At 41.6% G+C, this 12,718-nt stretch overlaps 1 protein-coding gene and 1 pseudogene across 1 annotated transcript; one reads left to right on the forward strand and one right to left on the reverse strand.

The window, feature by feature from the left end:
- The first annotated feature begins 971 nt into the window (after positions 1–971).
- LOC102866966 (platelet-activating factor receptor-like) lies at positions 972–2,000 on the forward strand. Its single transcript, XM_006883445.1, has one exon. It carries the CDS (start codon positions 972–974, stop codon positions 1,998–2,000), a length of 1,029 nt encoding a protein of 342 aa, XP_006883507.1.
- A 594-nt stretch (positions 2,001–2,594) lies between these two features.
- LOC102852861 lies at positions 2,595–3,025 on the reverse strand (annotated as a pseudogene).
- Between the last annotated feature and the right edge of the window lie 9,693 nt (positions 3,026–12,718).

Here is a 12,718-nt window from a genome sequence, read left to right on the forward strand (position 1 = left end):
TTCTATACCAGTTTACTTACAAAGTTTGTATACATTATTTTTCATACCAAATCTTTCCCCTGTCCTTTACCCACCCCTCCCTCTATTGAGTCATATGATTTATTGACTACTGCTTCTATAGATATTGATTTTGGATCCAAGTGAAATAAAATCCTTGACAACTTTAGTCTTTGTCCATTTATCATGCTGTTGACTGTTGGTCCATTTATGAGGATTTGTCTACTCTTCATGCTGCGGTGTATTAGGAGCTCTGGTGGTCTAGGTGGTCAAGAGTTGCACTTCAATCCAAACACAGGCTCTTTGAATCCACCAGCTGCTCCTTGAGAGAAAAAATGGTCAACCTCTTTATGCTGAGGTGTAATCCATACTGAAGATTGTAGTCTCTGACCTTCATCAGTAAATGTTTCAAGTCCTCTTCACTCTCTCACCTGGGGATGGCTCTTCTACTATACTCTTCAGTATTTTCCAGAATTTTTTAATGAGCATGAGTTATTTTTTTTTGCATGAGTTATTTTTAATCCAGAACACTTAATCTTGAAAAATTATTCCAATAAAGAACTCAAATTTTAAGAAAATGGAATATTTGATAATATAAAATGTTAATGTTTTCATCACTAGAAATGACCTAAAACTTTAAATCATAATAATCTGAGGGATAAATTATTATCTTTCCAAATGGAAGTAAGAGAAAAGAAACTGAGCTATCCCTTATTTCACTGAAGTTCAGATGCTGAGATATAATCACAAATTATAAAAGCATAGCACTATTTTCTGTAGTATGAAGAGATACTATCAATTACCCGGAAAATGTTGCCAATTTTAAGCTATCTGCTGATTTTAGCATTTCTAAAATGTGTAAAATGGGCTTCTTAGGCGTGATGGATGATTGTAGTCCCTCTCTGCCTCTTGTTAACTACAATTTCTCTATGATTTTCCAGGCACAGGATCAGCCACCACTTCCTGCTCAGAGGATGGAATCAAATAACACCCCTCGGGTGGACTCCGAGTTCCGTTACACCCTCTTCCCCATTGTGTACAGCATCATCTTCGTGCTGGGTGTCGTTGCCAATGGCTACGTCCTGTGGGTCTTTGCCCGCCTGTACCCTGCCAAGAAGTTAAACGAGATAAAGATCTTCATGGTGAATCTCACTGTGGCTGACCTGCTCTTCTTGGTCACCCTGCCCCTGTGGATCATCTACTACTATAACAAGGGCAACTGGATTCTCCCCAAATTCCTGTGCAATGTGACCGGCTGCTTCTTCTTTATCAACAACTACTGCTCTGTGGCCTTCCTGGGAGTTATCACTTACAACCGTTTCCAGGCGGTGACACGGCCCATCAAAACTGCGCAGGCCACCACGCGCAAACGCGGTCTCCTTCTGTCCCTCATTATCTGGGTGGCCATTGTGGCCGCCGCGTCCTACTTCCTTGTCATGGACTCGACCAACAACGTGCCCAGCAAGGACGGTTCAGAGAACATCACGCGCTGCTTCGAGCACTATGAGCGGGGCAGCGTGCCAGTCCTCGTCATCCACATCTTCATTGTGTGCAGCTTCTTCCTTGTCTTCCTCATCATCTTCTTTTGCAACCTGTTCATCATCCACACGCTGCTCAACCAGCCTGCGCCGGTCCAGAGAAATGCTGAGGTCAAGCGCCGGGCACTGTGGATGGTCTGTACCGTTTTGGCCGTGTTCATTATCTGCTTTGTGCCCCACCACATAGTGCAACTGCCCTGGGTCCTGGCGGAGTTGGGCTTCCGGAACAGTGCTTTCCACCAGCACATTAACGATGCCCATCAGATCACCCTCTGTCTCCTGAGCACCAACTGTGTCTTAGATCCCATCATCTACTGCTTCCTCACCAAGAAGTTCCGCAAGCACCTCTCCGAGAAGCTGTATAGCATGCGCAGCAGCCGGAAATGCTCCCGGGCCACCACAGATACTGGCATTGAGGTCGTTGTGCCACTCAACCAGAAGACTGTCAATTCCCTTAAGAATTAGTCCCTGACTGTTGTTGGACTGGCCCAAAGCCTTCTTCTCCGTGGGTATGGAGGACTTGACTCGGGATGGGGAAGAAGGGAGATCTTGCTGTGACCTGGCCTGTGGTTTGTGCACTTCCTGGACACTGGTGGCCTGAGAGGTGTAGAGACAGCCTCACCCAGGCAGAGATGACAGCAGAGTAAGAATGAGGACACCCAGGCCACCACAAGGCCAAAGTCTCCGTGAACTTTCACTGGCCAGTGCTTATGCTGTGGTGAGGCCTCTAGAACCGAAAGAGCTAGTTGAGTCTCCTTCTTCTTTTTTTTTTTTAATGACATTTTAACTATTTATTTTGAAGGTCAATTAAAAACAAAGAGACAATCTGAAGAAAAAAAAATATTGCACAGAATACACGCATTAGTATAAGTATTGTGATTAACTCAAAAGAAGGGAAAAAATATGTTCTCTCCTACAACTCCTGAATGAAGTTGTATGGTCCTGAAGGTTTTTATATATTTCCAAAAGGGGGGGGAGGATAATGGCAATTAAGCTGCCTCTTAATCATGTAGGTCTAGAGTAGCAAGCAAGTTTCCTGTTCTTTCCAACAAGTCAGTTTCAGTCTTCAAACTGTGCCTTGTTTTTTTTTTAAAGGATATGGTGCTAGAAATTCAGTGGGGTTTGGTGATCTCTCCTTTGCCAGTGCAGCGAGTCCCTGTAATAAAACAGGCATAGCTGTGTGATCCAGGTAGGCGCAGACTGGCGGTGACTGGGGATCCACCATCTGTTTTGAGGACTTTTCTGCATTAATTTTCGACTATCCTCCAGACGTAGTGAGACCATAGTCAATGAGGATTTTCTGCAACCTGGGTTTGTCCTTCCATCATCTGCTCTGGATCCGTGGCAGAGCCTGAAAGCCACCTCCTAACCTCATCTCCAGGAGGCAAGAAGAGCAGTTCAGGTCCCAAGGGGCTAGTCAGGCACTTTGAATCTGAGATAAAGAGAGGTGTCAGCTTCTCCTCCAGTAAATGGATACAAATAAGCCTCATGTACCCAGCAAGGTGAACCAGGCAACCTCAGACCTTAGAGTAGCCCATGATCTTTCTGAGAAATCTTGTTACATTTCAACCATTGTCCCAAGTAGTTGCGACTCTTATCTCCTATGTATGGGGCAAGCACTGGATTCTTGTTTTTAATGACGGCCTCCCAATGATCAGTGCATGTGGGATGGTAGCTGTGAGTTGAGACTAACTAATGGCAACCAAATAGACAGTTTATTAAAGTCAAGTCTTGTCCCAGGTTCAAGTGTTAACTTTCTCACTTCCTTTTGTGGGACTGTGAGCTTACTGTCCTACCTCTTAGGTTGTTATGTATGAGGTGAAAGCTACCTCTCAGAGTTATTATGAGCAGTGATGCTTATCCCAGACACTCCCTTTTCCTGAGGATTGACTCCCTCCCTGCAATCAGTCACTCAATTCTACCACAGAGGGTGGATGGATAAGAGGCAGGCATCCGACCAGAGTTGGGCCAATTAGATCATCTGTTATGGGAAGAGGCAGCAAGAACCTAGAACCTATGACCCTGAAGAACCTAGAAGCACTGTTCTAGGTTCCCAGGGTCACTTACCTGAATACTTAGAAATTCTACAACTTTGAATGCCTATGTATATATATGCTTGCCTATCTGTATGATGAGGTGAGAGTGGCAACCTGCATGAACATAGTAAAAAAAGTGGCTCTGTTTAGAGAGAAGATGAAAATTTGAGGTGTAGAGAGAAGTGAGACCACAGGAGCCTGGAGAAGAGGCTGTGCTGCTGGGGCCTGCAGCTCCTTCTCCTCAGGCCCAGCCCTTCTTGAGTTTCATTTGCCATTTACATACCCTGCTTCAGGTCTTCTAAGAGTCTCTCATCTGGATGCGTCCTCTTAGTTTGCCTAAGTTTGCTTGAATGATTCTCTTTACTAGCAACCCAGAGTTCTCTGAATGAGGCAAGCACCCATATGCTACAACACAGTGTTTCTGAAATTTCAAGTACTCATGTACAGTCACTCGCCTTACAAACGTTGCCATATCAATGTGCTACCTACTTGTTTACTTAATAAATAATTTAAATTGACTCATGTTTGTAAGCCTATGTTTATTTAAACAGGAAACTTTATGACATGCTTGTTCATGAAAACTAGTGTCACCTGCCTCAAACAGAAGGTGATTGAAAACTGTTGAGTCAGAACCAGAAGAACGTATTTAAAAAAAAAATGTTTCTCTGGATGGCACTGTAAAAGCACCCTAAGTACCCCAGCGACTCACACAGCCTCTTCCAGAGGCACTGCTGGGACGTGCATACCCTGCATAGTGTCTGCAGTCAGTGAAGGCATAAAGGCAGCTCTGACAGTTCCAAAACGGTGACTTAAAAGCATTCTTTTGTCTCTCTCAGAACACTGTCTCAATACACAGGCAAGTATCTCTCTCATACTAAGTGCTCAGGAGGGTGGAGGAATATATTAGTTTGCATGCCATGCTACAGTCCTTTTGAACTTAATCATCTTGAGTATACTGAATGGCTAAGCTCTGGGCTACTAATATGAAGATTGATGGGACATACCAGAGGCACAGCAGGAGAAAAGCCTGGTAATCTCCTTCTGAAAAGCCACAATCATAAAAACCCCTGTGGAGCACAGTTCTGTTTTGAATAAAACCCACAGAGTTGCCATAAGACACAATTAACTCAGTGGGAACCATTTCCCCTCCTTTTACTCTCCTTGTAACTTCTGCTGTGTTGTGATCTTCTCAGAGCCTTCTCTTTCTCTTTAAAATCTAACCTAGATCATCTCCTATGCACAGCCTTCCTGGATTACACCCTGCAAAGTGAAAGTGTTTTAGAGCTGGGAAGATTCAACTTTTTTAACCCTGAATTACTATGGATATTGCATTTTATTAGTTTCATTGCCTGCATTCCCTAACCCTAGGGAGCCAGAATTGTATCTTAGTCATCTGTGCATTCACAATTTCTCTTAGACAGCCTGGAATTGAGATACATTCGATTCCAAGTTTATTCCTTCCCCAAGCTATTCTATGGAACCTATTACATTATTTTTAATTGCATCAAGTATAATGCATTTTAGAAGAGCTCAAGGAGACACTTTAAGGGGCAGATGGAGAAGGGATTTCATAATATTCCTCCGAAGTTTTGTTTTGCATATTTTAAAGAGAGATATTGGAGGAATTTAGAAGGTTTAAATAGAGCAGGAACAATTTCACTCCTTGTTCATCTTAGCACGGGGAACATGGAGCTCAGAGAAGCTAAGTGATCAAAGACGACAATTAGTATCAGTGGTGCGACTCCAGTGGAAGCAAGGCGAGCTGTGCCCTGAGTATCTCCCTATTTGCAATGGTGACAAGGATTCAGGGAAAACCTGGGTCTTTCAATGAAGCATCATTGATCAAGGCTTCTGAGCCCTCTGGCATCTGCACTTCAGGAAGGCCTCACCTTACATTTCTCCTCTGAAAACTCAGATGATAACCTCGAGGAACTACCAGTGATCTCAACTATGGCATGGTGATTTATGCAGAAAGTCTAGGCCCTTTGCCAGGCTGAGATGAGTTATGGATACAAGAGAGTTTAAGTATAGGTCATGGCTGAGAAGAACCTAGTCATGTATGTTTTTACTCATCTGTGTTATATCTGTGCTTGAGATCGAAGGCCATTGACAGATGTAATAAAATCCTTCTAGAAAGCATTGGTTTAGTATTTCTATAGAGTAAATTCTATTTCTCTTGACATCCTTCCAACGAGCCATTTACTCACTCATTCACTTACCCATCCATCTATGCAATTGGTGGCCTAATGGCAAGATGTTGTGCTGCAATCACAAAGATGCGTGGTTCAAATCAACCAGATGCTCCATGGGAGAAGAATGGACAATCTCCTCCTGTGTGACTAACTGCTTCCGAAAACCAGCCAGAGTGTCAGCTATGGGTCAGTTCTGACTCAATGGTACTCAACAATGACGACAACAACAACTCATCCATCCAAGTATCCAACAAACATCTGAGTGCTTATTCTGGTCCAGTAACTAAAGCAAGCACTTTTTCTGTTACCTCACTGATGCCTCAAACTCTCCCAGAATAGGTGGTATTATCCTTACTATTGTAGTCAACTTGAAAGCACCTAACAACAGTAACACTCAGAACTTGACAGATCTGCTTATTCACACCATAGAGAGTGTGATTTCCAACACATAATAAGAAGTTGTGCTGCCAACCTAAGGGTTGTTTTCGTTATTATGTGCCATAGAAGATTTGAATCCTGCCTTTTCCTGTGCCATGCTCACCATCTCCAACGCATGTGACCCCATTGCCACAGTCACTGTGTCAATTCATCTCATTAAGTGTCATCTTTTTTGCACTGACCCTCTACCCTTACAAATATGCCCTTTTCCACAGACTGGCTTTCTTGACAATGTGTCCAAAGTAGGTGAGATGGAGTTTCACCATCCTTGCCTCCAAGGAACACTTTGGTTTCACTTTTCTCAAGGACATATCTATTTGTTCTCTTGGCTGTCCATGTGATATTTAGTACTTTTCTCCAGTACTACAACTCAAAGGTGTTGATTCTTCTTTTGTCATCCTTAGTCATTCATTGTTCAGCTTTCAGGTGCATAGCAAGCAATTGAGAAGACCACACCTTAGTCTTTAGACTGATATCATTGTTATTGTTTGTTGTATTGATATCATTACTCTTTTTAAAAATTAATTTTAATGAACATTGACAAACAGATTTTTCCAATCCAACTTCTCTTCTGATTTCCTGACTGCTGGTATCAGTGGTGTTGATTATGGATCCAGGTAAGACGAAATCATTAACAACTTCAACCTTTTCTCCAACTATCATGATGCTGTCTATTGACCCAGTGGGAGGATCTTTGTTTTCTTGATGTGGAGGTGTGATCCATATCAAGATCCCTTGATCCTCTACAGTAAGTACTTCAAGTCTCGTTCACTTTGGGTGAGCAAGGTTGTGTCATCTGCATAATACAGGATGTTGGCAAGGCTTCCTCAGATCCTGATGCCACATTCTTATTTGTAAAGTCTTAACTTCTCAAATCTACCAGATGCTCTTCAGGAGAAAGATGAGCAACCTCCTCTCATGCAATTTACAGGCTTTGAAAATCCACTGGAGAGTCAGCAATCAGTCATTCTAACTTTATGGCAATGAGCTTGAATTTCAGGGTTGGTTTTTTTGTTTCAGAATTGGTGTTTTTGTTGTGTACCATCCAGTCAGAGAGTGGAGGGACAGCACAGGAGAGGAAGACCCTCGATGAGATGGATCGATTTTGTGAGTGGAGTGGTGGGAATGAGCGGGTTTGAGACGGCGAGGCTGGAACAGGATAGAACAGTGTTTAGAGCTCTTGCACATAGGGTCGCTATGAGTCGCAAGCGACTCAATGGCACATAACAACAACCATCCAGTCAGAATTGACCCTATAGTTGACCTTCCAGTGGGTTTTCAGAGGCAATAAATCACTTGAGAGAAGATTGCCCATCTTTCTCCCATCTGGTGAATTCAAACAATATACCTTTGGGTGGACAGCACAGTTCCCACCACTAAGGTATTAGAGCTCCTCTTTTTTTTTCTTTTTAAAAACTTTATATTGGCTAGCTCAAAGTTTGTATACATTGTGTTTCACAATATTCTTCATTCATATTGTTTCACACAATCATTCTCATGCATTATGTTTTAGAAAATCAATCACTGTTGGACCTTGCCTATCATTACCCAATTTTTTCAGGTCCCTGGTGGATAATTGCCATTTCCTTCACCTCCTCTCTCCACCCACTAAACTGTGCAGCCTTGTGGTTTCACCCCTACCCATTCTCATCCCTCTACTCCCTCCCCTTCCTCCTGTAGGTTTCCATACAGAGCTCCCTTTTATAAAGGAATATTTATATTATATTGAGGGTCAGGCTGTGTTGAGGCATAACATTAACCATCACATTTTTGTTGTTATTATCATGTGCTGTCTAGGCACCTGAGACTCATAATGACCCTATGTACAAGAGCCATAAACCCTGCTTTATCCTGTGCCAATCTCACTCTCTCTGACACACCTACCCCCATTACCCCAGTCACTGAATCAATCTGTCTCATAGAGGGTCTTCCTCTCCTGTGCTGTTTCTCCACCCTCCCAACCATGAGTCCTTCTCCAAGGACTGATCCCTCCTTGCAACATGTCCAAAGTATGTCAGATGAAGCTTCAAAATCCTTGCCTCCAAGGAGCAGCCTGGCTTAACCTTCTCTAGGACAAACCTGTTCTTTCTCGAGCAGTCCATGGTATATTCAATACTCTTCCCCAACACTAAAGCTCAAAGACAACAATTCTCCTTCTGTCATCCCTAGTCCTTGTCCAGCATAGCAAGTGTTTGCAAAGATCATGGCCTGTATCAGGCACACCTTAGTCTCCAGACTGACATCGTTGCTCTTCAGTACTTTGGAGAGGTCCCTAACTGCAGACTTTCCCATTGCAATCCGTCTTCTGATTTCCTGGCTGCTGGTGCTAAGAATGTTGATTGTGGGGCCAAGAAAACTAAAGCTATTGACAGTCTCAATCTTTTCACCATCTATCATGATTCTACCAATTGGCTCAGTGGTGTGAATCTTTGTTTTCTTGATATAGAGCCTCAATTCATATTGAAGGCTGGAGTCCTTGACCTTCTGCAGCAAGTGCTTCAGGTTCTCAGCAAGCAGGATTGTGTCATCTGCATAATGCAGGTTCTTAATGAGTCTTCCTCCAATTCTGATGCCACATTTCTCCTCATATAGCCCAGCCTCCTGGATTATCTGTTCTCCATACAGATTGAAAAGGTATGGAGATAGGACACATTTCTGGCATACACCTTTCTCAATTTTGAACCATGCTGTATTTTCTTGCTCTGTTCTGACGACTGCCTCCTGGTCCAAGTATAGGTTTTGTATTAGCACCATCAGATGTTCTGGAATTCCCATTCTTCTCAGAGTTAGCCACACTTTGTTGTGATCCACACAGTAAATGCCTTTGAGTAATCAATGAAACACAGATGACATTCCTCTGGTACTCCCTGCTTTCAGCCAAGATCAATCTAACATTGGCTACAATATCCCTGGTACCATGATCTCTTCTAAATCTAGCCTGCACTTCTGGCAGTTCTCTGTTGATGTGCTGTTACAGTCACTTTTGGATAATCTTTAGCAGAATCTTGCTTACAAGTGATATTAATGATATTGTTCGATAATTTCCACACTTTGTCGGATGACCTTTTTTTGGAATGAGAACAAATATAGATCTCTCCCAGTCAGAAAATCAGAAGGACTGAACTCGCTCAGCCTTTCTTAAGCTGAAGTAACTGAAGAACAAATTCAAACCTTGAGTTGCAATACTTAAGGATACTTTGGGCAGAATACTCAATGTTCCAGGAAGTATTAAAAGAAGATGGAAAGAGTATACAGGTCCCTGTACCAAAAGGAATTGGCAGACACAGAAGAATTTCATAAAACAACCTTAGAGCAAGAGCCTGTGGTGATGAACGAGGAAATTCAAGCTGTTCTGAAAGAAATGGCAAAAAATAAGGCCCTAGGTATACCAATTGAAATATTTTAATTAACAGATGCTGCCGTGGATGTGCTCACCAAGTTGTGCCAAGAAATCTGGATGACAACCATTACATTAGGTAATACAATATTTGTCTTTTTGTAACTGAAGCTGTGGTATATTCGCACAATGGAATACTATGCTGCATTAAAAAACAAGGAACTCATGCAATATTATTCAAAATGGTTGACTCTGGAGAACATTATGCTGAGTGAAATATCCCAGTCACAAAAGGACAAATATTACATGATGCCACTGTTGTAGAATGGGACTGTCCTTGGGGTTGGGGAGAGACTGAGTAAGATGGGTTCAATAATGTATACTGCACTGAAACAGAGGAGGGAGAGAACCGTTTAAAAGAGAGATATAACTGGGTATTTCTGTCATCACAGGAGACTAGAGCGAGGGCTACATGGTGGAGGGGACCTGGGGGAGGGTTTGTAAAACAATGAAAGAATCTTTTCTTTTACTTTTCCATAATTTTTGGACTCATGTACTTATAACTTGTTAGTCAAATTTGTGTCTTCTAGGTTGCAACACCCCCATGATACATCTTCAAGGATATGAACATGTACAGCCAAGCACAATCAATAAGAGTGCATCTAAATTCCAAAATCAGTCTCCATAATAGTCTATGTGTTTCCTACTGCCAAAGGGGCCCTTTAGAGTAGTGAGAGAAGATCTTCACCCTGAAACCCACAGCGTCCCTTTTCAGCAGGAAGTAGCTAAGAGAATACGCCATCCCCTTTTCCTTATGACTCAGGGTGAAGTCTCTCTCAGGGAGGAGTGATAGGGAATGGCAAAGGACACACTGACAAAGAAGATTAATCATAAGTGGCTTTGACAAGCACTGTGGCATTTGGACAAGAACAAACTGGGAGGAGGGTAGAGAGAATAGTGCAACAATGAATGAGTGGAAGCCCAAAATCTCTGTAAATGTTTATGAAAATTAATAAAATATAATTATAGAAAAAAAAAATAATGTCTTTCAGTTCCATCCACACTGTAGTATGTATCATCAAGACTTCATTTCTTAGGGAAAGGCAATATACCATAAGGGATTTATTAGACACATTATAATGTTAATTAACTCTATGAATAAATAGTAATTAATTTTATAAAACAAAATGACTATGAATGATTGAAAAACAAATGATTTGTAAACTTTCACATAAATTATAAAACAATATTTCATTTCTCTTACTGACTTAATAATATCCCATTGTATATTATTGCTACTGTTGTTAGGAGCCATTGATTCAAGTATGGCCTATAGTAACACTATGAACAACAGATCTGAATCCTTTCCTATCCTGTGCCATCCTCACACTTTCTGACACGCTTGAACCCATTGCAGCAGCCACTGCATCAGTCTATCTTGCTGAAGGTCTTTCTCTCTTCTGCCGACCTTCCATTTTTCCAAACATAATGTTCTTCTCCAAGGAAGCCTCTTTTAGCAACATGCCTGAAGTATGTGAGACAAAGCTTTATTGGTTTTTACTCCAAGGAGCAAGATAGCTGCACCTTCTCTAAAACATATTTGTTTGTTCTTTTGGTAGTTCATGTGATATTTAGTCCTCTTCTCCAACACTAAAGCTTAAAGGAGTAATTCCTTCTTCTGTCATCCTTATTCATTGTCCAGCTCTCAGATGTATAGCAAATAATTAAAAAAGACTATGGCCTGACTCAAGTACACCTTAGTCCTCAAAATGACATTATTGCTCCTCAATAATTTGAAGAGGTCCCTCACTACAGACTTTCCCAGAGTGATACACCTTCTGATCTCCTCACTGCTGGCATCAAAGGTGTCGATTATGGATTTGATTAATTGGAAGTCGTTGACGACTTCAATCTTGTTTATTAACAATCCTTTTCTAGTTAGAGCCTCTTATTTAAACCATTGCAGTCCAGAAGTTAGACTTTTTTGGATCAACAGTTCTTTGGTGGCTGGGGCCTCTTATTTAAAGCATCTTTTACCCAGAAGTGAGGACTTTTGGATCAACAACCCTTCAAGCCTATTGCCCTTGGGCTTTTGTGAAGCACCAGCAACCAAGCTTCAGCAGAGACTTCTATGTGAGCTTAATATCCACATCTGGGATGCATGCCAGGTGTGATTCTCAGCTGGAACACTTCAACTCTTTGCTGGCGGCACATCTTGTCTTTGTATGTATATACCATATTTTGTTCATTCATTCATCTATTGGTGGGCATTTAGATTGTTTATGTCTTTTGGTTATCATGAATAGTGCTATACAATTCTCTGTTTGAGTCTCTACTTCCAAGTCTTTTGGTATGCACCTAGAAAATGGAAAATCTGGAGCATAAGGTAGTTCTTGAGAAGCCTTGCTTGTGTAGTACAAAATGGTCAGGCTGCAAACTCAAAGGCTGGTGGTTAAAAATCCACTAATTGCTTCATGAGACAAAGATGCATAGTCTCCATCTGTAATGATTTACAGCCTCAGAAACCAGATGGAGGGTCATACTATAAGTTGGACTTGACAGCATGGCAGTGAGTATAGTAGTTCTATTTTCACTATTTTGAGCAATCACCACACTGTTTCTACAAGCTGTGCCATTTTGCCTGTACACTAGCTGTAGGTAACGGTTCCAGTTTCCTACATCTTTGCCAGCATTGCTTTGTTTGCTTGGGTTTGTTTTTTTTTTTCCTCTTAGGCCAGGTTTTTAATAATTTGCTCAGCACACAGATTGAACAGGTATAGAAAAAGGATATAACCCTGAAACACACCTTCCTGATTTTAAACCATGCAGCATTTCCTTGCTCTGTTCAGACAACAGTTTTTTGGTCTAGGTATATGTAGGTTTAGTATAAGCATAATTAAGAGTTCTGGGACTCTAATCCTTCTCAATGTTAGCCATAGTTTGTTGTGATCCATATAATCAAATGTCTTTACATAGCCAATAAAACACAAATAGACATTCTTCCTGTAATCTCTGCTTTTAGTGAAGATTTATAGAACATCAGCAATGATACCCTTGACCTCTTCTAAACCCAGCTTTAACTTCTGGCCCTTCTCTGTTAATGTACTGTTCTAGCTTTTCCCACATTCCACAGGATCATCTTTCTTGGGAATAAAATCAAATACAGATATCTTCTAAGTG

The sequence above is a fragment of the Elephantulus edwardii genome, unplaced genomic scaffold, assembly GCF_000299155.1.
Source record: "Elephantulus edwardii isolate Elephantulus edwardi_28Jun2011 unplaced genomic scaffold, EleEdw1.0 scaffold00028, whole genome shotgun sequence".
Lineage (NCBI taxonomy): Eukaryota > Metazoa > Chordata > Mammalia > Macroscelidea > Macroscelididae > Elephantulus > Elephantulus edwardii.

Bases quoted from the DNA above. Each gene is read 5' to 3' on its own strand.
- LOC102866966 (XM_006883445.1), top strand. From the start codon at position 972: ATGGAATCAAATAACACCCCTCGGGTGGACTCCGAGTTCCGTTACACC.